Raw genomic sequence first — 27,990 nt, 5'->3', positions numbered from 1 at the left:
TCTCGGCACAGATTCTAATGTAGAAACAAAAGCAAGAAGTTGGCAGTTCAAAGTACTTGATGGGAAAATGTTTATTATGGAAGAAGATATAAGTAAAAGAACGATATATTTTATGTGGAGATTGGTCTTCACGCTGAAATCAACACGGGGATTCTACATGCAGAATTTTAATAAACTGTTACATAATATTTAAGGACATGTAACATCCAACAGAAGCGTGGCTGGGCTCAACAGAGCAAGGAACTAAAGGATCAGGTTTTTTTTATTTTAACTTTTCAAGATACCTCGTCCACAGATATATATAAAAAATAGCCTTTTCTATTTCTTTTTCCCATTCCTTTAGGAAAATTTCACGAGTGAGAACTTTATACGTATCTGCCTAAGAACCACCCAAATCAACTCTGGTGGTGTTAAAATGTAACTGTGAAAAGACTAAACACTGCTGTTATCTGGATTAAAAAAAAAAAGATGCTTTTGCAAAATTTGGAATATAATGCATCACTACAAAATATGAATTGCACATCCAGGCACCTGCAGTTTCGCCTCTAGCCCAACTGAGTCCACAACCTTCACTCTGGAATTTTAATACTACCTTGAAAGAAAAAAAAATAGCTGAGAAAAAAAATGTATATTTAAAAAAAAATTGTTTTGAGGACTAATAGGTGAATTAAACCACAGGAAGCATACTTTGCTACATTAGGCACATCCGCCAGCCAGATACAAAGCATAAAATCCCCAAACTCAAACAGAAAAGCAATATTAAAGTATACATTTTAGCAGTTGGTAAAACCTTTTAACAGTTTAGGCACTGTTTTTTTTTAAAAAAAAATCCTATTTATGTAACGTGAGCATTGCAAGGAAAAAGGTACCCAGCATCCACGCTTCAAAGAATCAAATTTAGTAATAGTAGTAGATTGATTTATTGACTATCACGTACAATCATGTGTGAAATCAAGAACCTACCACCAAAACCAACCCTGGTGGTGTTCAAATTTGACTTTGTAAGACGGAGCGCTGCTGTATTCCGACAAATAAACTGGAGTACACGAAGAATACAGGGCGTGGAGGGAAGTGAAGAGTGCATGGTTTTTGCAGAGAGATCCCGACCGTTCTTAAGATTCTTTTCTCATAGCATTTTCCTCTTCTCAAACTCCTGGAGGATTAAGAAGAAAAAGAGAAAAAGGAGGTTTTTTAACCAAAGCTACACAGTGGCTCATGTGATTAGGTTGCTGGGTTGAGGTGAGCAAGCTCGCGTTTGAGACCCAAGCGTTGGATGGGGTGAGCTCCTGTCCTTTGCTCCAGCTCCTGCCGGGGGGGGGGGCATGAAAGGAGCCCTCAAGTGGGCATCCCCAAGGCAACAGTGATGTCACTGGCTAATCCTTTCAACCCAGAATTGCCTCAGTGCTTCTGACACGAGCGTTAACAACCACAAGCAACGCTGCAACAAATTCTCCCTCATCGTCTTCCTTTCCCATTTCTCTTCTTTTGTCTCAGACTGCCTCTGCCTGGCCTAGCCTGCAAATAGCACCTGGTCAAAATGATCTGATCTCACAAGAAGGCAGGTGAGTGCTATCTGCCGGGCACGGAGGTTGGCAAATGTGAATTTTTTTAGCTGATCCGGAGGACTACAGCCACTATTGATAAGCTGCACAGCATGGTTAATGTAATTCTCTATAATGACCCTTTGTTTTCTGAGTGCTAAGGGCAGCTAACAATAAAAGAATAGAAAAGGGTAACAGGTTTGTCTGTCTGTCTATCCTATCTAACCCATCATTTACCTACCTACCTACCTACCTACCTGTCTGTCTGTCTACCTAATCTATTATCTACCTATTTATTATCTATCTATTATTTATATCTATCTACCTACCTAACTGCCAATCAAATCTATCATCTACCTAATTATCTACCTACCTACCTACCTACCTAATCTATCATCTACCTATTTATTATCTATCTACCTACCTACCTACCTACCTACCTACCTACCTACCTACCTACCTAATCTATCATCTACCTATTTATCTATCTATCTACTTACCTACCTACTTACCTAATCTATCATCTACCTATTTATTATCTACCTATTTATTATCTATCTATCTTACTTAATCTATCATCTACCTATTTATTATCTATCTATCTGTCTGTCTGTCTGTCTGCCTGTCTGTCTGTCTGTCTATCTACCTACCTACCTAATCTATCATCTATCTATCTATCTATCTATCTATCTATCTATCTATCTATCTATCTATCTATCTATCTATCTATCTATCTACTTACCTACCTACTTACCTAATCTATCATCTACCTATTTATTATCTATCTATCTATCTACTTAATCTATCACCTACCTATTTATTATCTATCTATCTATCTATCTATCTATCTATCTATCTATCTATCTATCTATCTACCTACCTACCTACCTACCTACCTACCTACCCAATCTATCATCTATTATCTATCTTCTATCTACCTATCTACCTAATCTATCATCTATCTATTTATTATCTATCTATCTATCTATCTATCTATCTATCTATCTATCTATCTATCTACCTCCCTCCCTCCCTCCCTAATCTATCATCTATCTATTTATTATCTATCTATCTATCTATCTATCTATCTATCTATCTATCTACTTACCTACCTACTTACCTAATCCATCATCTACCTATTTATTATCTATCTATCTACTTAATCTATCATCTATTTATTATCTATCTATCTATCTATCTATCTATCTATCTATCTATCTACCTACCTACCTACCTACCTCCCTCCCTCCCTAATCTATCATCTACCTATTTATTATGTCATCTACTATTATATCTATTCTATCTATCTGTCTGTCTATCTACCTACCTACCTACCTAATCATCTACCTATTTATTATCTATCTTATCTATCTACATACCTACCACTATCATCTATTTATCACGTCATCTACTTATTATCTGTCATCATCTATCTATCTACCTAGCTACCTACCTACCACTATCATCTACCTATTTATCACCTGTCATCTACCTATTATTATCTATCTACTTATTTATTATCTATCCATCCATCCATCCATCCATCCATCCGTCATCTACCTATCTATCTATCATCTATCATCATCCATCCATCTATCCAGCCATCTATCTCAGCCTGGGCAGGTAACAATTGCATCATTTTAACCTCGCAAGAACCATGAAATGGGACCTAAGCCGGGAAAGCCACAATGCATGATCGAATAAGGGCAGGAACACCCATTTCCAAATCGGTCCCTTTTTTTTAACCCCACCTAAAAAAGAAATAGAGCAGACTTCACAACACAGAGATTTGGGTTTTGTCGACTCCTCAAAAAAGCCGCCTTGTTTACCCAGGTTTTTCAAGAACTGCTCGACTGACCTTGTACATCGTGGATCCCAGCTGCGCAGGAGACATACTGACAATGACCCCAGCCTTCTGCAGGGCTGCAATCTTCTCTTTGGCTCCACCTTTCCCACCAGCAATGATGGCTCCTGCGTGGCCCATTCTCCTCCCCGGAGGAGCAGTGACTCCGGCTATAAACGAGACCACGGGTTTGGAGTTTAAACCCTGGGGGGGGGAAAAATGCATTTCAGAAAGCGAAGCAGAAATACAATTGGTCCAAGGAGCGTAATTAACGGCACAGTCAGAGACTAAAGGAGGCTTCGAAGTTCTCAGAAAGGGATGCCAGAGCAGCAACTCGGAGATTCCGAGAGAACAAAATGGAGCAAAACTGCTTTGCTGAGCACAAGCGGGCCATGAAAACTCCATAAAGTTAAACGGCGGAGACAGAAAACAGCTTTGGCTGAGGATATTCTAGGGCGGAAACAGGCGCCGGGTGGGCCCCTGAATGGTGCTGAGTTTCAACTGAGCCCCAAGTTAGTGCTCCCGATGGAATGGGAGGTCCCCAAATATAGGTGCACACCTGCAGCATTTGAATTATTTTAGCTAGTTATTTTGTTTTAAAGGTAAAAGAGATGACAAGGAAGGTGGAGTAATTAAGCCGTGAAAATGTGCAGGAGACAAAGACTTGAAAGAACATTCAAATAAGCTGGTCTCAGCTCTACATGGTTTGAGACCAGGTTATCTGAAGGACCGTCTTTTCCCCATCATAAGAAGCAACGGAGGGAAACTAATCAAGGAGAGAAGCAACCTAGAACTACGGAGAAACTTCCTGACAGTGAGAACAATGAACCAGTGGAACTACCTGCCTCCAGAAGCGGTGAATGCTCCAACACTGGAAGTTTTTAAGAAGAGACTGGACAGCCATTTGTCTGAAATGAGAGTTTCCTGCCTGAGCAGAGGGTTGGACTAGATGACCTCCAAAGCCCCTTCCAATTTTATTATTATTGCTCATCGCACAGTCAGCCAGATGTTCAGATTTGGCATTTTTGTCTACCTATCGAGTCCTTACCCAGGACCTGGGATAGGCAGATGTGGATGTTTGATGGTATTACAGAAATCGTCGCAGGATGGAAGCAGTTCCTAATAAGGTTGCCTTTTGCAATTGACTAATAGCGAATTTGTCAATGCCAATGGTGTTCAAGTGGCGCTCCAGTTGTTTTGGGATTGCACCCAAGGAGCCTATGACTATTGGTACTACCCTTGCTTGCTTTTGCCACAGTCTTTCTATTTCTATTTGTAGGTCTTTGTATTTTGTTATCTTCTCCAGTTCTTTCTCTTCTATTCTGCTGTCTCCAGGCACTGCCACGTCCACTATCCAGACTTTTTTGTCTTTCTTATCGACAATTGTTTTTTTTAATTATTATTATTATTATACCATCATCATCATCATCATCATCTACTTGAGCAGGAAGACAGGGGATGCTAGAGGTCTCCTCTCTTAAAGGAGGTGCGTCTGGGCCTTCTCTGTGGTGGCTCCCTTCTTATGGAACATTACCTCTGCAGAGAGTCTATGGAGATTCTCAGTTATCCAGGTCATGGTCGTCCCAAAGTTATCCCAAAGATGCTTTTTCACGAGGCAACTGGACTTCCTTGTTTTTCTTTGAAGACGTTTCGCTTCTCATCCATGAAGCTTCTTCAGCTCTGACTGGTTGGTGGGGAATGGAAGGATTTACATTCCTTGCAGACAGCTGGTTATTTGCATCCTTTTAGAGAGTCGTTGAGGCCATCTGGAGGTTTCTCTATTACCTGTCTCCAGTCTACAACACAGTCCTTTCAGCCATTCCAAGAAGGCTCCACACTCATTTGCACCACTCAGGTGACCCTGAGGACACAGATAAGCCTCCAAGTAGCCTCAACGACTCCCTAAAAGGATGCAAACGACCATCCGTCTGCAAGGAGTATAAATCCTTCCCTTTCCTATCATCCAGTCAGAGCTGAAGATGCTTCTGGGATGAGAAGCGAAACATCTTCAAAGAAAAAAATAAGAAATTCCTGTTGCCTCCTGGAAAAAAAAGCACCTTTGGGACATCTCTGCAGAGAACAGATAGGCCCCCACTCTGACACTCTTTCACAAGGTCCTGAAGACGTGCTTTTGCCAATGGGTCTAGGAATCCAAGAGTGACTCAGAGTGCCTCAAATGGTCGGTCTGATTGCTGTTGCCAGAAGAGGGAGGGGGATTGTTGTTTTTACTGGGGCTTTATCTTTGTAAGCCGCCTGGAGTCACCATGAGTTGGGCAGCCCTATCGGTTTTCTTAATAAATAAATAAAACAGCCAAGTTGTCAAATGTTGACAGAAGAAATCGAAGGCCAGTTTGCTGGCTGATGGTGCGGCCAACCATAATCGCAATCGTAATACATTAAATTTATATGCCACCTGATTCGCAGCAGCTCTGGGCCGTTTCACAGCTTGTTGCAACTTTTAAAGACACGAAAACAAAAGGGCAGAAGTAGCAGGGCAAACAAAATCAGGTGAGAACAAGGGGAAGGAAGATGGATGGATGGATGGGCAGGAGGGAGATGGGAATGCAAGGAAGGGAAGGAGAGGGAGAGGAGGGAGATGGAATGAAGGAAGGAAAAGGAAGGAAGGGAAGGGAAGGGAGGAGGGAGATGGGAATGCAGGAAGGAAGGAAGGAAGGAAGGAAGGAAGGAAGGAAGGAAGGACGGAAGGAAGGGAAGGAAGGAAGGAAGGAAATTAGGAAGGAAGGAAGGAAGGAAGGAAGGAAGGAGATGGGAATGCAAGGAAGGAAGGAAGGAAGGAAGAAGGAAGGAAGGAAGGAAGGAAGGAAGGAAGGAAGGAAGGAAGGAAGGAGATGGGAATGTGAGGAAGGAAGGAAGGAAGGGAGGGAGATGGGAATGTGAAGGAAGGGAGGGAGGGAGGGAGATGGGAATGCAAAGAAGGAAGAAGGAAGGAAGGAAGGAAGGAAAGAGGGAGATGGGAATGTGAGGAAGGAAGGAAGGAAGGGAGGGAGGGAGGGAGATGGGAATGCAAAGAAGGAAGAAGGAAGGAAGGAAGGGAGGGAGGGAGGGAGATGGGAATGCAAAGAAGGAAGAAGGAAGGAAGGAAGGGGAAGGGAAAGGAGATTGGAGGGAGGGAAGAATGAAGGAAGGAAAGAAGGAAAGAAGGAAGGAGGGAGATGGGAATGTGAGGAAGGAAGGGAAGAAGATTGGAGGGAGATGGGAATGCAAGGAAGGAAGGAAGGAAGGAAGGAAGGAAGGAAGGAAGGAAGGAAGGAAGGAAGGAAGGAAGGAAGGAGAGAGATGGGAATGTGAAGGAAGGAAGGAAGGAAGGAAGGAAGGAAGGAAGGAAGGAAGGAAGGAAGGAAGGAAGGAAGGAAGGCAGAGTGGAGGGGAGGGAATCAACCTCACCAAGGACAGAGAAAAGACTGTCCTTTTATTCTCCAGAAAACTGGGTGCAAGAAAGCATATTTTCAGATTGAATTACACTTTTTCCAGGCATCCTTCTATACAGGGGTATAAAAATTCTCCCCGAATGGACAGACATATTTGGATGCAATTCCAAATGGCTTTTTAAATGAGCAACTTCCTTCCACCTCCTTTCCGAAACCAGAACATTTCCACCTCAAAACAGTCACATTTTTTTGAGGACCTTCCAGCTTACAGAGTTATTTTGTTTAAGGAAGTCCGCAGCGTCTTCTTCGGCGTTCCCGCCAATCTCCCCTATCAATATTATCCCGCTGGTGTGGGGATCCTTCAGGAAGACATCCAGGCAGTCAATAAAATTTGTCCCATTAAACGGGTCTCCTCCAATCCCTTAAAAAAAAGAAGAAAAATTCCATTCAAAAGCCAGGAAGAGGCACCATGAGGCATTCGGAAGCCACTGAAGAGTCTTAAAGATCAACTCTTGTGAAGGCGCCAAGAGTGATCTGGCCTTAAATAACCACTGTGATTTTTCAACTGCTTTTTTTACAATCCTTCAGGTTTTGGCGAAATATAAACACAGATAGTCCTCGACTTACAACAGTTTGTCTAGGGACCGCTTGAAGTTACAACGGCACCGGGAAAAAAAACGACTTCTGACCGTTTTCACACTTACAACCGTCGCAACGTCCCCGTGGTCACGGGATCAAAATCGGGCTGCTTGGCAACTGACTCGTATTTACGACGATCGCGGCGTCCCGGGGAGTCACGTGATCCCCTTTTGCGACCTTCTGACAAGCAAAGTCAATGGGGGAGCAGATTCACTTAACAACCCGAGTTACTAACTTAAGTCGTAAGTCGAGGATTACATGTATACAACACACACACTCCCAATCACAGAGACGGGACATCTTCCATGCAGGAATAAGAGAGCGCTTTTTCCCTTGCTGTTCCCCAGCTTGTGTGTGTGTGTGTGTGTGTGTGTATCTCTGTGTATATAAATATGTGTGTGTGTGTGTCTGTGTCTGTATGTGTGTGTGTGTGTGTGTATGTATATGTATGTGTATATATATATAGTCAATAATATCATTAAAAATGTGATTCCTGGGTATACTCATATTGCAAAAAACGAACCAAACATGAACATCAGGAAAAAATTTAAACTAGAAAAGTTTAATAAATTACCAAGCTTTCGTCGGGAAACTACCGACATCGTCAGGGCTTAATGCTAGTCAATGAGAGAGACTTATATAGGGTTGATCAGCGTTTGCACACGGCTCCTGGACCTCGTCACCGGTGCCCAATCAACTAGGACCGGTGACGCGGTCCAGGAGCCGGGTGCAAACGCTGATCAACCCTATATAAGTCTCTCTCATTGACTAGCATTAAGCCCTGACGATGTCGGTAGTTTTCCGACGAAAGCTTGGTAATTTATTAAACTTTTCTAGTTTAAATTTTTTCCTGGTGTTCATGTTTGGTTCGTTTTTTGCAGTATGTGTATGTATATGTGTATATATATTAGTTTTTTATAATAACAAGTGCTTGATATTTTGTCAGCAACGTATTGTCTGGATTTCAATACCTAGCTTACTAATACCTATTAAGTTCCCTTTCTCTCTACCTGGTTTTTCTAGCCAATGAAAAAAGATATCCCATGTTCTAAAATAAACTGAGTCTTTTTTTCTTTCATTTTCAGTGTCAATCTATCCCTTTCTGCACACACTTAAGATTTTTTAAATTAATACTTCCTCCGCTGGTAGACCTTGATTTTTCCAATATTGAACGAATACAATTCTTGCTACAGTTAACAGATGTAAAATTAAATATACACACTCTTTCTCATTCATTTCCTACCATTGTGCCTAACCAAAATAATTCTGGCTTAAACTCTATACGTTTTTTCATCGTCTTCTCTAACCAGGTATGTATTCTTAACTAAAATCTTTTGGCTTTAGACAGCATGTCCACCAAGATGGTAATAATTGCCTGGTTTGTTGGAAATGTTCCCCAGCAGTTTTTAGCAAGTAGAAAACATATATTCTATTTGTACAACGAGGTTTAATTTGGAAGTACAGAAAAAAAACAAGGCTAGGCAATTTAAAATCCAGCCAGAACTGAAACAGAATGGAACTCAAAAGAGAAACAGGAGAATTACAGAATAAAATAGAAAAACCACTGTTTTCACAGCCAGATTAATATTTCGCTCTGACCTGTAAAAATGAACTATTCAAGTGTTCTCTGGCTGAAGTGACAATTTATTCAGAGCACTTAATCACACATAGATTTAAGTTCACCTCGACCGAGGGGTGCCGGAAGCCTATGACCAGGAATTGCAAAAATCATCACAATATAAATTGACGCTTTGCTAAAGTATTATATTAGTCACTCAAGACCGTTTGCCTGGACTATTCAAGAGCTTGCCCTTGGTCTTATCACCGTGCTGAGCAACTGCAGGGAGCTGGTTTAATATGGTCAAGGCCTGCCTTTCCTGTCCTATAAATAGAAGGCAGATATGTCATCCGATTCCCCCCATGAGCAATTTTGCACGGTAGTAGGTTACACGCAGGAGAATTGCAAAGCAGTTCCAGAAACCTGAATGTTCAGAGCTTCAATTTCAGCACCTGAAGGCAGGACAAGAAGCAATGGGTGGAAACTAATCAAGAAGAGAAGCAAACTAGAACGAAAGAGGAATTTCCTGACAGTGGGAATAATTAATCAGTGGAACAGCTTTCCTTCAGAAGTTGTGGGTGCTCCAACACTGGAGGTTTTTAAGAGACTGGACAATCATTAGCCTGAAAGGGTATAGGGCAGGGGTAGTCAACCTTGGCTCTTTTATGATGCCCAGAATTCCTGAGCCAGCATGGCTCAGCTTGGAAACGTCTCCCTTTCCCCTCAGCATGGCTGGCTCAGGAATTCTGGGAGTTGGTCCACCAGTCACAAAAGAGCCAAGGTTGCCTACCTATGGCTTAGGCCTAGACTGCTTTATGACTAGCGGACTTCAACTCCCAGAATTCCTGAGCCAGCATGGCTCAGCTTGGAAACCTCTCCCTTTCCTCTCAGCATGGCTGGCTCAGGAATTCTGGGAGTTGATGTCCACAAGTCATAAAGAGCCAAGGTTGCCTACCCCGGTATAGGCATTTTCTGACTTGAGCAGACTAGAAGACCTCCAAGGTCCCTTCCAACTCTACAGAAGGTCTACAGACCTTCACATAGTTGAGGATTGTAATTAGAAACTTCTATTCTGGAGCAGAGGGACCAGGAGCAAAGTCTATGAAACCCTACTGTTTTAACATTGCTCTTCTTCAGAATTGGCTTCAAACACCACTTCCATCATGAAGTCAACTCAGAAGGATACCCATTCTTCCACTATCACTGTATAGAAATATATATATTGTGAATTCATCTATGGGCATCCCAAAAGGTGCTTTTCCAAAAGGCAACTGGACTTTTTTTAAAAATAAAAATAAAAAAATTCCCCTGAAAATATTGCATTTCTCATTCAAGAAGCTTCTTCAGTTCAGTTCCTAGAAGGTCCAGTTGCTTGCTGGAAAAGCACCTTTGGGACAACCATGACCTGGATGACTGAGAATATCCATAGGCCTCTAGTTCAGGGGTAGGCAACCTAGGCTCGTGGACTTCAACTCCCAGAATTCCTGAGCCAGCTATGCTGAGGGGAAAGGGAGAGTTTCCAAGCTGAGTCATGCTGGCTCAGGAATTCTGGGAGTTGAAGTCCATGAGTCATAAAGCGGCCTAGGCCTAGGCCAGAGGTAGGCAACCTCAGCTCTTTTATGACTCATGGACTTCAACTCCCAGAATTCCTGAGCCAGCATGGGGGAGCTATGGCCCCTTCATGACTTGTGGACTTCAACTCCCAGAATTCCTGAGCCAGCCATGCTGAGGGGAAAGGGAGAGCTTCCAAGCTGAGCCACGCTGGCTCAGGAATTCTGGGAGTTGAAGTCCACGAGTCATAAAAGAGCCAAGGTTGCCTACCCCTGCTCTAGAGATATTGCACAGTTCACCCTCAATCACCAGAATTCTTCCCTGACATTGCTGTATTATTATTTTTTTTTTTGCCTTCGTTCTCTTTGCAAAAATACACATTTAAGATAGAAAGGAAGAGGGGACGTGTCTCTATGTAGTTTCTACAATCATAGGTGTGGTCTTACACATGAACTGAGCCTCTTTCAAACCCACCAACACAGAAGGACTGTCCCAATCCGACTTGAGTTGTTTGATGGACAGCTTCGTAGGTCAAAGTGCCAGATCTGGAGACAATACCTGGGAAAAAAAAAATGAAACGGGGGAATGAAGTATCGGGCTGATAGTTGGTTGATAGAGTTCCTACAACGCAATGGATGAATCAAACTCTTTCAAAATTATTCTTACACATTTTCATTGGATGAAGACTTTGAAATTTGACCTTCTAGTGGCAGAGAAGACAGCAAATGATGGTCACATGATGGTAGGGTACTTGGAAACCAGTAGTAAGTACGAACAGGTTGCCAGACGCTTGAAATGCAATCATGTGACTGGTGTGTGTGTGTGTGTGTGTGTGTGTGTGTGTGTGTAAGACATGGTGGTCGTAACTTTGAGGACAGGTTACAAGTAATTTTTCCCGAGTTTCTCGGAAGAAGCTAAGGAACGGTTGCTAGAATTGGGTATGTCTAGTTTAACGAAGAGAAGGATGAGGGGGGACATGATAGCAGCGTTCCAATATTTGAGGGGCTGCCCCAAAGAAGAGGGAGTCAAGCTGTTCTCCAAAACTCCTGAAGGCAGAACAAGAAGCAATGGATGGACACTAATCAAGGAGAGAAGCAACCTAGAACTAAGGAGAAACTTCCTGACAGTGAGAACAATCAATCAGTGGAACAGCTTGCCTCCAGAAGCAGTAAATGCTCCAACACTGGAAGTTTTTAAGAAGAGACTGGACAGCCATTTGTCCGAAATGGTGTAGGGTTTCCTGCCCGAGCAGGGGGTTGGACTAGATGACCTCCAAGGTCCCTTCCAACTTTACTACTATTATTATTATTATTACTTCCTGTACATGTAGCATAAGGCTGTACAGGTGGTCCTCAACTTATTCGTTTAGTGACCCACTCAAAGTCATGACGTCGCCAAAAGAGTGACTTAGGATCTTTTTTCACACTTATGAACAATGTAGCATCTCCACGGTCATGGGATTTACATTTGGACAATTCATACTTACGACGGTCGCAGTGTCCTGGGGTAATGTGACTGTCCTTTGCGACCTTCTGACACGCAAAGCCAATGGGGAAGCCAGCTTCACTTAACAACCGTGGGACTCATTTAACGACACCAGCGATTCACTTAACAAATGTCATAAAATGGGAGCAAAAGTCACTTAACCACTGTCTCACAGCAGCGGAAATTTTGGGCTTAATTGTGGCCGTAAGTCAAGGGCTAACCGTACTCCGTTCTAACCATTTTTACTTGTCCCTATCTTAGGCTGAGTAAATCAACTCAATCAATAGATGTCTAGTTTCATTTATATAGAATTTATTCCCCTGCATTTTTAAGATTAACAAAGGGAAGGAATCAAGAAAGAATCACGGTATCAGCCTATACCATGTTAATACCACTTTATAATGCCTTGGTAAGGCCACGCTTGGAATACTGCATCCAGTTTTGGTCACCACGAAGTAAAAAAGATGTTGCGACTCTGGAAAGAGTGCAGAGAAGAGCAACAAAGATGATGAGGGGACTGGAGGCTAAAGCATATAAGGAACGGTGGCTGGAATTGGGTATGTTTAGTTTAACGAAGAGAAGGACAAGGGGGGACAGGATAGCAGCGTTCCAGTATCTCAGGAGCTGCCCCAAAGAAGAGGGAGTCAAGCTATTCTCCAAAGCGCCTGAAGGCAGGACAAGAAGCAACAGATGGAAACTCATCAAGGAGAGAAGCAACTTAGAAGTAAGGAGAAACTTCCTAACAGTAAGAACAATTAACCAGTGGAACAACCTGCCTCCAGAAGCTGTGGGTGCTCCAACAGTGGACGTTTTTAAGAAGAGACTGGACGGCCATTTGTCTGAAACGGTATAGGCCAGGGGTAGGCAACTTTGGCTCTTTTATGACTCGTGGACTTCAACTCCCAGAATTCCTGAGCCAGCATGGCTTACTCAGGAATTCTGGGAGTTGAAGTCCATCAGTCATAAAAGAGCCAAGGTTGCCTACCCCTGGTATAGGGTTTCCTGCCTGAGCAGGGGGTTGGACAAGATGACCTCCAAGATCCCTTCCAACTTTATTATTATTATTGATCATCGCACAGTCAGCCAGATGTTCAGACTGGATTTGGCATTTTGTCTACCTATCGAGTCCTTACCCAGGACCTGGGATAGGAAGATGTGGATGTTTGATGGTATTACAGGTATCGTCGCAGGATGGAAGCAGTTCCTAATAAGGCCGCCTTTTGCAATTGACTAATAGCAAATTTGTCAATGCCAATGGTGTTCAAGTGGTGCTCCAGTTGTTTTATTGTGCCCAAGGAGCCTATGACTATTGGTACTACCCTTGCTTGCTTTTGCCCCAGTCTTTCTATTTCTATTTGTAGGTCTTTGTATTTTGTTATCTTCTCCAGTTCTTTCTCTTCTATTCTGCTTCTCCAGGCACTGCCACATCCACTATCCAGACTTTTTTGTCTTTCTTATCGACAATTGTTCAGTCTGGGGGGTTATGTTGCAGGTGCTTGTCTGTTTGAATTCTGAGTCCCAGAGCAGTTTAATTTGATCATTTTCTATGACTTTCTCTATTTTATGATCCCACCAGTTTTTGCTTACAGGCAAATGATATTTTTTGCAGATCTTCCAATGCACCATTGTTGCTACTTTGTCATGCCGCTGCTTGTATTTTTTATTATTATTATTATTATTATTATTATTATTATTATTATTATTATGTTGTTGTTGTTGTTGTTGTTGTTGTTTTGTTGTTGTTGTTATTGTTACTGTTATTGATGCAGATGTTAATTCAAATGTACAACAATACAGGTTGTATCTTTTTTCAGAACTTACCGATTCTTCCTTTCTTGTGAATGTGGCCAGGCATGATACCAATTTTACATGCTCCAGGCTAAAAAACAAAACAAAAACAAACAAAAAACAAAAAAAAAAACAGAACCCAAAAACTTGATCAGATTTGATTTAGGTCTTTTTTAAAAAAAAAAAAAAAAAAACAAAAAACAAAACCTGTCGCACAAGTTATTCAAAAGGGCACTTTTGTGTGTGCTTCCTAGAAATACAAAGCATGTCTTTGTAAAGGCTTTCAGAATTGCACAGAATTTCCCATGCGTTTGCTACAGAATCTCTGGCTTTTGATTTTTCACTGACTGTCCACCCTGTCTGAAGTAGTGCTCATCAAGCTTTTTTTTTTTTTTTTTTTTTAAAAGCAGTTTATTATAATTAATGACCTCGGCTATGCAATGCAGAAGTTCCTAAAGCACAGCATGGGAAATGCTGCTTTTTAAACACCCTCAATCTTCAGTTGTCTCAATAGCTGCTGGAAACATAGCCTGGGCAAACAAATGACACTCTCACAGGGAAGTGGACTTTTGAATTTAAGTTGCCTAACTCAGAAACTAGATTATATATAGGCTGAAGGTGAACAGGAGTGGAATCAAATCAGGGTCACCCGGGATAATGGCAAAGAGCAGGCTAGCGTAGTCGGCTATTTAAAGATTCATATTGCACTTTTTCTTCATTTCAAGACAGCTTCCATGGGGCACCCTTCATCTTATCCTCATAACGGAACCTTGAAGATAAGGTAGGTGGACTGAGAGAGTTATCTGAGCCATGGGGAGGCACTGGATTGCAGCAAGACAGGGGAGCATGGAGGGGAGGGGACAGAGGGGAGGGAGAAAGAGAGAAAAGAAGGGAGAAGGGAAAAGGAGGAGAGGGGAGGGACAGAAGGAAGGGGGAAGGGGAGAAGGGAGATGGAGGGGCAAGGGGAAAGAGAGAGGGAAAGGGAGATGGGAGGAGTAAAGGGACAAGGAAGAGGGAGGGAGGGGAGAAGGGAGAGAGAAGGGGAGGAGGCAGGGGAGAAGGGAGAGAGAAGGGGAGGAGGCAGGGGAGAAGGGAGAGAGAAGGGGAGGAGGCAGGGGACAAGGGAGAGAGAAGGGGAGGAGGCAGGGGAGAAGGGAGAGAGAAGGGGAGGAGGCAGGGGAGAAGGGAGAGAGAAGGGGAGGAGGGAGAGAGAACAGAAGGGAGAAGGGAAAAGGAGGAGAGGGACAAGGAAGGGGAAGGGGAGAAGGGAGATGGAGGGGCAAGGGGAGCGGAGGCGGGACCAGAGGGAAAGAAAGAGGGAAAGGAAGATGGGAGGAGTAAAAGGACAAGGAACAAGGAAGAGGTAGGGAGAGGGGAGGAGTAAAGGGAGAGAGAAGGGGAGGGGAAAGGGAGAGGGGAGGAGGAAAGGGTGAGGAACAAGGGAGAAGGAGAGGGAGGAGAGAAGGGAGGGGAAGAGAGAGGGAGAAGGACAGGGAAAGGGAAGGGAAGGGAAGGGGAGAAGGGGGAGGGAAGGGAGGAGAAAAGGGACAAGGAACAGGGAGAGGAAAGGGGAGTAAAGAGAGTTATGGGCTGAGTTATCTGAGCTATGGGGAGGCACTGGATTGCAGCAAGACAGGGAGCATGGAGGGGAGGATACAGAGGAGAGGGGAGGGAGAAAGAGAGAACAGAAGAGAGAAGAGAAAAGGAGAAGGGCGAGAAAAGAGGATAGGAGGGGAGGAGAGAGGGAAGGGAAGAAGGGAGATGGAGGGGCAAGGAGGTGGGAGAGGGAAAGATGATAAGATAACCTTTATTGTCAGTTTTTTTACTGTGGGCACAACGGCACACATCGAAAAATGAAATTCAGTTGCCCGCTCTCAAAGTGAAACACATACATGACACATACCCAAAACATATTATATACAACTTATGCATGAACCCACACCCCTACATATACGTAACAAATGCATATGAAATGCTGTCCATCTTGACTATATAAGGGAAGGTGGAAGCTGGAGAGTTCCCAAGAGAGGGAAAGGGAGGGGAAAGGGAGAGGGGAGGAGTAAAGGGACAAGGGAGGGAGGGAGGGGAGAAGGGGAAGGGAAGATAAGGGGAGGGAAGGGAGAGGGGAGGAGGAAAGGGAGAAGGGACAAGGAAGAGGGAGAGAGGGAGGAGAGAAGAGAGGGGAGAAGGGAGAGAGAAGGGGAGGGGAAAGGGAGAGGGGAGGAGGAAAGGGAGAAGGGACAAGGAAAAGGGAGGGAGGGGAGAAGAGAGGGGAGAAGGGAGAGAGAAGGGGAGGGGAAAGGGAGAGGGAGAAGAGAAGGGAGAGGGAGAAGGACAGGGAAAGCGAGAGTGGAGAGGGAGATAAAAGGGGAGGGGAAAGGGAGAGGGGAGGAGGAAAGGGAGAAGGGACAAGGAAGAGGGAGGGAGGGGAGAAGAGAGGGGAGAAGGGAGAGAGAAGGGGAGGGGAAAGGGAGAGGGGACAAGGAAGAGGGAGAGAGGGAGGAGAGAAGAGAGGGGAGAAGGGAGAGAGAAGGGGAGGGGAAAGGGAGAGGGGAGGAGGAAAGGGAGAAGGGACAAGGAAAAGGGAGGGGAGAAGAGAGGGGAGAAGGGAGAGAGAAGGGGAGGGGAAAGGGAGAGGGAGAAGAGAAGGGAGAGGGAGAAGGACAGGGAAAGCGAGAGTGGAGAGGGAGATGAAAGGAGAGGGGAGAATGGAGAGAGAAGGGGAGGGGAAGGGAGAGGGGAGGAGGAAAGGGAGAATGGAGAGGAGAAGGGAGGGGAAAGGGAGAAAGACAAGGAAAGGGACAATGGAGAGGGAGACGAAAGGGGATGGGAAGGGAGAAGGAAGAGGGAAGGGGGAAAAGGGAGGAGAAAGGGAACAGGAACAGGGAGAGGGAGAGGAAGGGGGAGAAGAGAGAGGGACAGGGAGAGGGGAGAGGGAAGGGGAAGGGAGAGGGAGAGAGGACCTCAACCTTCAAGATTCCACCGCTGAGGGTGGGCACTGAGTTCTACTCCCTTGCTTTTACTACCTCGCTTAAACTGGCATTAGGCGACCAATCTCATGGCAGAAGAACCCCGCCCGGCTTCTACTATGTCCCAAGCGCCCCTACTATTTCAGCTTCCTTGCCCCCCGCCCTTACATTGATGACTCCAGGGCAATTCGGGCCGACCAGCCGAGTCTTGTCCTGACGACTCAACCGGTGCTTGACGCGCACCATGTCCTGCTGGGGAATACCTTCTGTAATGCACACAACAAGGGAGATTTCCGCGTCAATGGCTTCATTGATGGCAGCGGCAGCGAACGGCGGCGGCACGTATATGGCTGAGGCGGTAGCACCCGTTTTTACTTTAGCCTAAGAGCCAAATACACTGTTTTTTAAAAAAAAAAACACTGTTCCTGTGAGGCATGCAGCATGTTGTAATCTGGTATTAGACATTAAACATTCTGGTTTACACCCCTCGTTGAAATAATTCCGCCCCTCCCTTAAGTTCAATAGGCAATTTTGGGCCACCAACCCGCTGGCAAATAGCTGGTCAATAAAATACGTGGCCCAAACGTATTTTACTGTTTAAAACCCAAAAGCAATTCTCCAGCATAGATTAAGTGCTCTAAAGCAGGGGTCCCCAACCCTCAGTCCGTGGACCGGTACCGGGCCACGGCGTGCCAGCAACTGGTCCGCACAAACAAGCAAAGCCCCATCCGCGGGATGCAGGCAGCACACAAAACCACATCCCTTCCGGTCCACGGAAAAACCTCTCTCCACGGAACCGGTCCCTGGTGCCCAAAAGGTTGGGGACCTCTGCTTTAAGGCAGGGGTCCACAACCCCTCAGGTGCGATCCAGTACCGAGCCACAGACCGTCGGAACCGGGCTGCGGAAGCATCCCCTCTTCCCCCCTCTCCGGTTCGCAAATCTGGAAAGGTTGGGGACCACTGTTTTAAGGGACGATGGAGTCTTTAAAAAAACTGACTTAGAGAAGACAGGATTCTGAAACACTTCTAAACTTAAAAAATAAAATGGAAGTGCTGGAATGTTACAAGTATTTCAGTCCCTTGGTGACTGGCCCAAGGTCAGCTATGCTGACTCAGGAATTCTGGGAGTTGAAGTCCATGAGTCATAAAAGAGCCGAGGTTGCCTACCCCTGCCCTAAAGATATCTGAGTTTCTAATTTTCAGATGTTTTAGCTACATGGCCAGGCTCAAAACATGCTTGCAAGATACCACGGGGAAGGAAACTACCCCAGACGGGGCAAGCATAAAACAAGTGGATACATTATAGAAGGCAACTTTAGTTTTTAAACCTTTTCTATCCCAGAATAGGAAAGAATAGGGACAAAAACATACACATGGAAGATCTTCTTGTAATAATATAAATGAGATGTTCCCTTATATTGTTTAGCGAGCCCAATGACTAGTCCAGGGGTAGGCAATCTTGGCTCTTTTATGACTTGTGGACTTCGATACCTAGAATTCCTGAGCCAGCCATGCTGACTCAGGAATTCTGGAAGTTGAAGTCCACAAGTCATAAAAGGGCCAAGTTTGAAGACCTCTGAGCTATAGGACTGATATCTGAGCATCATCTTGTCTGAGATGGTATAGGTCAGGGGTAGGCAACCTTGGCTCTTATATGATTTGTGGACTTCAATACCCAGAATTCCTGAACCAGCCATGTTGACTCAGGAATTCTGGGAGTTGAAGTCCACAAGTCATAAAAGAGCCAAGATTGCCTATCCTTGGACTAGATTCACCAGCTGGCCTATGGCGTGACATGATTGATTCAGGTCAGTCTTTGGGTTATAGCAATAGCAATTAAACTTATACAGTATACAGCCCAGTAGTGCTTTACAGCCCTCTCTAGGTGGTTTACAATGTCAGCATATTGCCTCCCAAAAAATTGGGATCCTCGTTTTATTGACCTCGGCAGGGTGGAACTGGAGCCTGTCAGATCGAACTCCTTCAGTACTGCAATCTAACCACTGCACCACCAGAGTTTCTTATATTAACTGCCCTTATTCCATCGTGTTAGAACAGTATTTCTCAACCTTGACAATTTTAAGGCATGTGGACTTCAACTCCCAGAATTCCACAGCCAGCATTGCTGGCTGTGGAATTCTGGGAGTTGAAGTCCACATGTCTTAAAATTGTCAAGGTTGAGAAACACTGTGTTAGAACATGACAAATGTTACAAGGTTCAGATCAAGAAGTGCTGCGCGAATACTTTTGATCCAAAACACAATGTTGGTGATCGTGCTATCTTTTGCCTCTAAGTCCTGTAACACAGACATCACGGAATTAGGGGTGTTAAAAGCAACAGAGAACATTATGTTGAAAAAAAAAAATGATCTACCAACTTTTTTAGGACCAAACAGAACATAATATGAAGGCTTCCTGCAAATCTAGGGAGTCTGGAAAGGGGAGAAGAAAGATTTGAAAGAAACGACTCGTAATATCTTGCAAGCAAAATACTTCTTTTTGTTATCATGAAAGTAGCTGCATCTTTGACATTTGCATAGCTGCTTTAAAAGCCATCTCTGGCTCTCAGCATCCACCTCTGCACACACAAGGCCAAGTGGCTGTGTTTGCACACACGGGCAAAGAAAGCTGACGGGGTGGGGTCAAGCCAGCCCGAGAGCTTTGCAAAAGATGTGGTTGCCTGAACAATTTGATTGTTAAAATCTGAATAACTAATTACAAGTTAGGAGGGTGTAATTATACAATCAGACGCTCTGCCCACTTTTTATTCTTGAGACTGGTTCTGCAACAATTTTCACCCTGAGGAACTAACAACTTTTGAGTGAACCACACAGTCCTCACTGTTGGAAAATGCTCTTGGTACACACCTTAACAAGCTCAGAGAACACCAAGGACCCTACAGTCCTCTGCCTCCTCCTCCTCCTCCTCTTCTCCATTCCGCAACCCCCCCCCTCTTCTAGCCCAGATGATGTTACCTAACTTGGTAATAAAACGTCTGCATGCAAGAAATCCACCAAGTTCAAGAGTACCAAGGAACTCACAGTTCAACCTTTGGCTGCGAATATTCTCTTCTATCGCAACCAATCTTAGCTGAACAGAGTTTGCACGATGGGGTTCAAACACCCGATAAATTCTGTCTTGACAAAGTTTGCAGCTACTTTTGAAAGCTGCCTCGTAGAGGTACGGCGGCGAGGACATGAAAGACAAGACGGTGCTTGGCGTAAGGCTCCGTGATCTTACCTCCTCGACGGAATTAAAAACTGGAAGTCCCAAGTGAGTTTTGCCCCCTTTGCCGGGCGAAATCCCTCCGACTAAATTGGTGCCGTACTCCAAGGCCTGCTGACTGTGGAAAGTGCCCTGCGGGGGAGGTACAAACATAAAAGCACGATCGATTCAACGGAGGGCGGAAGGAAGGAGGTGGGGAGAATGAGTAGGCAAGGAGTAAGAACATGTGTCCTGCACGGCCAGTTTTCATTCCTAATTCAGGACTAGAACTCCCAGTCTCCTGGTGATTGGCTCAAAATCACCCAGCTATCTTTCATGCCTAAGGCAGGACTAGAACTCACCGTCTCCTGGTGATTGGCCCAAAATCCCCCAGCTGTCTTTCATGCCTAAAGCGGGACTAGAACTCACCGTCTCCTGGTGATTGGCCCAAAGTCACTCAGCTGGCTTTCATGCCTAAGGCGGGACTAAAACGCACCATCTCCTGATGATTGGCCCAAAGCCACCCAACCAGTTTTAGTTCCTAATTCAGGACTAGAACTCCCAGTCTCCTGGTGATTGGCTCAAAATCACCCAGCTGTCTTTCATGCCTAAGGCGGGACTAGAACTAACTGTCTCCTGGTGATTATCCCAAAATCACCCAGCTGTCTTTCATGCCTAAGACAGGACTAGAACTCACCGTCTCCTGGTGATTGGCACAAAATCACCCAGCTATCTTTCATGCCTAAGGCGGGACTAGAACTCACCGTCTCCTGGTGATTGGCCCAAAGCCACCCAGCCAGTTTTCGTTCCTTAATTCAGGACTAGAACTCCCAGTCTCCTGGTGATTGGCCAGGAGCCCTGACGAAGCCAGGCTGTTCTAAATGAAGGGAGGGGGGGGGGGGAACCCTGCTGTAATTGAACAATGAAAACCAAGATATGAACCCACATACAGATAGTCTGAGATTGACGACCATAATGGAGCTTTCCCATTAGGGCTGTAAGTCATAATGGTCGCAAAATGGATCACCCATGTGGTCGATCCAATTTTACGATCTTTTTATTTTTTAGCAGGGGTCATAAAACGAACATCATGACTATAAAACAAACTCATGGCTTGTTATGGGCCAGTTTTTGATGAAAACCGGATGTCAATGCTGATTTTCAGCAAAGCCATCGTAAAAAAACACAGTCAAGGAAATGCAGCCATTTGCAGCAGCCTGCCCATTCGGACTGTAAATTGCAATGGTCGCAAAATAAGTCGCTCGTGGGACTAACCCAACTGTACAATTTGGTGATGGTTGCAGTGTGAATTCCTGAAGTTGTTAAGCAAATACTGCAGTCATTAAACGAACCAATAATTTGCTATCGGCATGGTTTTCCTGAAAACCCGAAATAACTTCCAGGGTTGGGGTTTTTTTTGTTTTTTTTGTTTTTTTTGCAAAATAGTGGTAAAATGTAACCAGGCGACTGTGGGGGACACTGCAAACAACTGTAAATGCAGTTGTGTTGCTGAGTCCCTGAAGGCATGTGATTGCGTGTGTGTGTGTGTGTGAGAGAGAGAGAGAGAGAGAGAGAGAGAGAGAGAAGAGAAAGAAAAAGAGAAAGAGAGAGAAAGAGAAAGAGAAAGAGAAAGAGAAAAAGAAAAAGAAGAGAAAGAGAAAGAGAGAGAGAAGAGAAAGACAGAACATAAGTACTTCAGATTTGGGTCATAAATCCCTTTTTTGGGGTTCTTTGTAAACTTCAAACAGTCGCTAAGCAACCGATTGTAAGTACTTCTGATCTCTGCAACCAGGAAGCCCTGATAAGGAATTCTAAGCTTCTCACAAACATAGGGCAAAAACTCCTGATACCACACAACCTGAGCAAAGGTACAAGAAATTGGCCATTTGAGCACCCACCTGTTTGCCAGTGAAACCTTGACAAATAACCTTTGTATCTTTAGTGATGTACATATTTTTCCGCGTGGCTGAATACGAACAGTGCCGTACTCCATTCTTCTGCACTAAAAATAAAAAAAGGGGGGGGGGGAAGGAAAAATTACAATAAATTATTCACTTCCAAGAATATCTGCAAAATTTCAAGCAGCTTAAGGTGGCATCATATTTCTTCCCTGAAAATTGTAGGAAAGATGCCGTGCTTTTTTTTTTTTAAGTGTGTTGGGATAAATGCGTAGAAAAAGTTGGAAGCCGAGTGGCTGCTGACTTGACCAGAGTAATAGGGGGAACTTCATATTACAAAAACACCGTGAAGGGAGTCTCCAAACTATATCCGTGCTCTAAAACTCATATATTTTTTTTAAAAAAAGAAAGAAATAGAAGCAGAAAATCAAAACTAAATTCTCTGAAAATTTAATGTGTTAAACAGTAGTCGCAGGGGTAGGCAATCTTGGCTCTTTTATGACTCGTGGACTTCAACTCCCAGAATTCCTCAGCCAGCCATGCTGAGGGGAAAGGGAGAATTTCCAAGCTGAGCCATGCTGGCTCAGGAATTCTGGGAGTTGAAGTCCACGAGTCATAAAAGAGCCAAGGTTGCCTACCTCTGGCCTAGGCCTCTTTATGATCTGTGGACTTCAACTCCCAGAATTCCTGAGCCAGTGTGGCTCAGCTTGGAAACCTCTCCCTTTCTCCTCAGCATGGCTGGCTCAGGAATTCTGGGAGTTGAAGTCCACCAGTCATAAAAGAGCCAAGGTTGCCTACCCGATTTAGGAGAACTCAGGTTTAAAAGAAGTCAAAAGTCTTCACTAATTCTCCAGCCAAATGTGAATTACATCAAAGATACCAAAACAGGCAACATTCCAGTTAAGAATGTCAAGGCGTGAAACCCTGCTGACTGGGGGATTCTGGGAGTTGAAGTCCACGAGTCTTAAAAATGGCCAAGGCTGGAGACTTCTGCTGTCACCCAAAGCTTATTGATTCTTCTTCCAGTGCCAGTAGCACGTTACCTTCTTGTTTAATAAATTATAGAACAATTAAGACTCGTACCTTTGCCCCACTTAGTACTTAGCCAATTCATTTTTATTTTGTTGTTTAAGGAAGAGAATGAAGGTCAACAGCTTTAAGAGTTAAATGAGCAAATGTAACTCGGAGATTCTCAGACCCAGATTGACAATTGTATTTGCATTTTATAAGTACTAATAGGAGTTGAATGTTTTGGGAAGAAGAACTAGTTTGCACGTGTATACCCAAGCTAAACTTTCCAAGCAGAATTGCCTTACAACATGTTGTTACTTTTACCAAGCGTCCAGCCCCATCTGCAAACAAAATACTCTTTTTTTGATGGTATCGCACACACTGCTTGCCTAGTTGCCCACAGTGGAGATACCAAGTTATCGCAATTCTAGAAATGAATGTATCCCAGTTCTCTGCAGATATTCTGGATACAATACCTCTGCCAGGATTCAAACAAAAACCCTATTTTTATTTTATTTTTTGCTTTTCTTTCAAACAAAACACAACTTTATTGTAGTTTCTAAGGATGCAAGATACAGAAGCCAAAAGATCACTTTAGAACATTGTGAAGGGTTTAGATTAAAGACACCTAATGCACCCTTAGCCTAGAAAAAATATATATATACAACAGCTCTAGGAACAAGTGTAGGAATCAAATCCCAAGTAACAGAAGCAATAATTAAAGGAATGACAATTCTACTTTCCAGCAATGTGATTAAGATCACTCTTTTGCAATTAGGGCAGTGGTTCTCAACCTGTGGGTTGGAACCCCATTTGGGGTCAAACGACCATTTCACGGGGTTGCCAAACAACGCAGTCCACCATTTTTTCCCCCTTTTCCTTAGCTGTGCTACTCCCTTTTATTCTATTGGCTTTTGAAAGCCAATAGAATAGACTCTCTTGAATAGAGTCTAATTCTATTGGCTTTCAAAAGCCAATAGGAATTGTCCAGGCTGTCTCTGCCCTGCTGAGCCCGCCAAAAGTCCCATTCTGCAAACGGTGCTGCACCAGTTGAGTAGTCCTCGACTTACGACCGGTTGAGTAGTCCTCGACTTACGACCGGTTGCGGGTCGCGGCATTAAAAAGGTTGAGAACCACTGAATTAGGGGATGACTTTTAATTATTAAATATGTCCCAACCACTCCCCCCCAAAAAAAAATCAACCACAACAAACGATATATTTATCCCCATCCTACTTGAGAATTGTTTTAAGGATCTCAGAGGAGGACACATATGGTCTGCAGTCCGAGACTACATCACCTTTGCAGTAATTAGAGGTTTGCTTGTTGATTAGATTTTATCCTGATTTTTAATTAAAGTAATTCAAGTCTGCAAGCATACCTAATGTCCCTTCCTCCTCCTATTTACCTCACAACAGCAATCCTATATGGTGAATTGACCTAAAGAGAGTGAATGGCCCAAAGTCACCCAGCCAGCTTTCGTGCCTAAAGTGGGACTAGAACTCGCTTTCTCCTGCTGATTGGCCCAAAGTTACCCAGTGAGCATTCATGTCTAAGGCGGGACTAGAACTCACCATCTCCTGGTGATTGGCTCAAAGTCACCCAGCCAGCATTCATGCCTAAGGTGGGACTAGAACTTGCTTTCTCCTGCTGATTGGCCCAAAGTTACTCAGTGAGCATTCATGTCTAAGGCGGGACTAGAACTCACCATCTCCTAGTGATTGGCCCAGACACCCAGCCAGCATTCATGCCTAAAGTGGGACTAGAACTCACTTTCTCCTGCTGATTGGCCCAAAGTTACCCAATTGGCATTTATGTCTAAGGCGGGACTAGGACTCACCATCTCCTGGTGATTGGCTCAAAGTCACCCAGCCAGCATTCATGCCTAAAGTGGGATTAGAACTCGCTTTCTCCTGCTGATTGGTCCAAAGTTACTCAATCGGCATTCATGTCTAAGGCGGGACTAGAACTCACCATCTCCTAGTGATTGGCCCAGACACCCAGCCAGCATTCACGCCTAAAGTAGGACTAGAACTCGCTTTCTCCTGCTGATTGGCCCAAAGTTACTCAGTGAGCATTCATGTCTAAGGCAGGACTAGAACTCACCATCTCCTAGTGATTGGCCCAGACACCCAGCCAGCATTCATGCCTAAAGTGGGACTAGAACTCACTTTTTCCTGATGATTGGCCCAAAAGTCACCCAGTCCATTTTCATAGCCAAGGCAGGACTAGAACTCACCATCACTTGTTTTTTGAACTGGGTGCTTTAACTCCTAGACAAAACTGGCTCTGTGAATAGATTCCATCTACAGGTAGTCCTCGACTTACAACCATTCATTTAGTGACCGTTCAAAGTTACAGCACTGAAAAAAGGGACTTATGACCGTCGTTCACACTTATGACCATTACAGCATCCCCATGGTCACGTGATCAAAATCCGCCCGCTTGGCAACTGATTGTGACGGTTGCAGTGTCCCAAGGTCAAGTGGTCCAGTTTTGCAACCTTCTGACAATCCAAGTCAATGGGGAAGGCCGATTCACTTAACAACTGTGTTACCAACTTAATGACTGCAGTGATTCACTTAACCACTATGGCAAGGAAGGTCGTGAAACGGGCAAACCTCAATAAACAACTGTCTATAGAAACTCTCATCCATCCAGGTCACAGTTGTCCCACAGGTGCTTTTTTCAGTAGACCACTGGACTTCCCTGTTTTTCTTTGAAGATGTTTCGCTTCTCATCCCAGAAGCTTCTTCAGCTCTGACTGAATGGTGGAGAATGGAAGGATTTATATCCTTGCAGACAGCTGGTCATTTGCATCCTTTTAGAGAGTTGTTGAGGTTTACAGACAAAAACCCAGGTAGCTTCAAAGGCTCCCTAAAAGAATGCAAATGACCAGCTGTCTGCAAGGAGTATAAATTTTTCCATTCCCCACCAATTCAGTCAGAGCTGAAGAAGCTTCTTGGATGAGAAGCGAAATGTCTTCAAAAAGAAAAAAAAAACAAGGAAGTCCAGTTGCCTCCTGAAAAGGCACCTGTGGGATCCCTTAACAACCCTTTCACTTAGCAACAGAAATGTTGGGCTCAGTTGTAAATTGAGGACTACCTGTATCTCAATAGATGAGAGTCTATTCCTTTCTACAAGAATAATCATGTAATAATAACGCAAAGAGGACACACTGCCTTGTAGCTTGAAAGCCTAACAAAACTCAGAAATGCAGCTCACGGAGTTCAGGGCAGATTTTAATTTATTTCATTTTATTCTGGGTTTTAGGTTCCTCCAGGTCAGGGGTAGGCAACCTTGGCTCTTTTATGACTCGTGGACTTCAACTCCCAGAATTCCTGAGCCACCATGGCTCAGCTTGGAAACTCTCCCTTTCCCCTCAGCATGGCTGGCTCAGGAATTCTGGGAGTCGAAGTCCACAAGTCATAAAAGAGCCAAGGTTGCCTACCCTGGGATTAGCCCTAATTTGCAAAGATGGCTTTCATGCCTAAGCCAGGACTAGAACTCACAATCTCCTAATGATTGACCCAAAGCCACTGAGACAACTTTCATGCCTAAAACAGAACTCTCAGTCTCCTGGCTTCTAGCCTGGTACCTTATCTACTATAACAGGGGTAGGCAACCTTTGCTCTTTTATGACTCGTGGACTTCAACTCCCAGAATTCCTGAGCCAGCATGGCTCAGCCTGGAAACCTCTCCCTTTCCCCTCAGCATGGCTGGCTCAGGAATTCTGGGAGTTGAAGTCCACCAGTCATAAAAGAGCCAAGATTGCCTACCCCTGCTCCAGGTGAAGTCTCTGAATGGGATCCCCAAAGCGACCCTCTTCCCTCACCCTCCCCTCCACTCCCGCCCAACTCCCAGGCACAAGGAATGATAGATTTTATTATTTTTTTAATACAAAGGAGTGTCACCGAAGAAGAAAGAAGCAGCCACGACAACCGGAGATCATGGGAGTTGTAGTTCTGGGTGCCTCAAGGGGGAAAATACGCCCCAGTCTGGCGGGGGGGGGAAAGATGCTTCAATGGGGGCAGGAGGAAAAAAGCCGGGCCTGCTGGAGAGGATTGGGGGGGGATATGTCACCCCAATGTAACAGGTAAGATGAGGCTGGCTGGGGATGATGGGAGTTGTAGTTCAGAGCGCCTGAAGGGGGAAAATACGCCCCAGTCTGGCGGGGGGGGGAAGATGCTTCAATGTGGGCAGGAGGGAAAAGGCCGGGCCTGCTGGGGAGGATGGGGGGGATATGTCGCCCCAATGTAACAGGTAAGATAAGGCTGGCTGGGGATGATGGGAGTTGTAGTTCAGGGCGCCTGAAGTGGGGGGGAAGGTTCCAGCCTGGTGGGGGAAAAGATACTCCAATGTGGGCAGGACGGAAAAGGCCGAGCCTGCTGGGGAGGATTGGGGGAGGGATATGTCGCCCAACCTAACAGGTAAGATGGCTGGGGATGATGATGGGAGTTGTAGTCCAAAGCTTGGGAAAGGCTAGGCCACGCTGGCAGACTGGGGCGGGCAGGGGGGGGGAAAGGGGAGAGACACACCACGGTTGGGGATTATGGAGCCTGCAGTCCCTCACCCAAAACAGCCACCCATCCACCCTGTCGGGAGAGCGGACCCCCCCCAACCTCGCTCGCGGTCACGTGACCGCGGCCGGAAGAGGAAGCCTCCCCCCCCTTCGGCCCGTCACCCGCCCACCCCCCCAACCCGCCCCCCTACTTACGGAGGAGAAGGAGGCGGCCGAGGCCTCCGGCGCCGCTTCCGCAGCAAGACATCGCCGCCGTCCCTGCGGTGCCTCCAGCGGGGCCGCCAATGACAAGGGGGTGCGGGGCGGGGATGGCGCTAGGCCCGCCTCTTCCGGTCCTCAGGCCCCCCACCCAGCCGACCGCGGCGCGCATGCGTCGCAGAGCGCTGAGGGTGCCCTTGGCGCCTGATTGGGAGCGGCCCGTCAATCCTTTTTCCCTCGCGCCATCCAGAACAACAGGGATGCTTTACGCGTCCCCCCCTCCAAAAAACTGGTTCTTGTTCTCCCTGGGCGCTTGAGGAGGAAAATCAATCAGGCACTTAGGTGTCTAATCCTAGGAAAGAAGCCCTCCCTTGACGCGAGGGGTTGTGGGGGAG

At 45.1% G+C, this 27,990-nt stretch overlaps 1 protein-coding gene across 1 annotated transcript; it reads right to left on the bottom strand.

Moving 5' to 3' along the window:
• Positions 1-53: 53 nt before the first annotated feature.
• On the bottom strand, positions 54-27,782 carry SUCLG1 (succinate-CoA ligase GDP/ADP-forming subunit alpha). The gene is made up of 9 exons (XM_039366419.1): positions 27,593-27,782; positions 21,866-21,969; positions 20,004-20,120; positions 16,932-17,144; positions 13,828-13,885; positions 10,996-11,079; positions 7,043-7,194; positions 3,400-3,588; positions 54-1,153 (listed from the first exon to the last, which is right to left on the bottom strand). Exons 1-9 carry the CDS (start codon positions 27,765-27,767, stop codon positions 1,127-1,129), a joined length of 1,119 nt encoding a protein of 372 aa, XP_039222353.1. The 5' UTR covers positions 27,768-27,782; the 3' UTR covers positions 54-1,126.
• Positions 27,783-27,990: the final 208 nt, after the last annotated feature.

The sequence above is a fragment of the Crotalus tigris genome, unplaced genomic scaffold (assembly GCF_016545835.1).
Source record: "Crotalus tigris isolate CLP2741 ecotype Arizona unplaced genomic scaffold, ASM1654583v1 scf7180000020307.159669, whole genome shotgun sequence".
In the NCBI taxonomy this organism is placed as follows: Eukaryota; Metazoa; Chordata; class Lepidosauria; order Squamata; family Viperidae; genus Crotalus; species Crotalus tigris.
Note: the sequence above shows the minus strand (reverse complement) of the source record. Positions and strands in the feature narration are given on the sequence as shown.

Bases quoted from the DNA above. Each gene is read 5' to 3' on its own strand.
- SUCLG1 (XM_039366419.1), bottom strand. From the start codon at position 27,767: ATGCGCGCCGCGGTCGGCTGGGTGGGGGGCCTGAGGACCGGAAGAGGC. The intron at 11,080-13,827 runs GTAAGTTCTGAA...TTTTTTTCCCAG, and splicing joins TCACAAGAAAGGAAGAATCG to GTATTGTCTCCAGATCTGGC. The intron at 7,195-10,995 runs GTGGGTTTGAAA...CTTTTTTTTAAG, and splicing joins GGGACAGTCCTTCTGTGTTG to GGATTGGAGGAGACCCGTTT.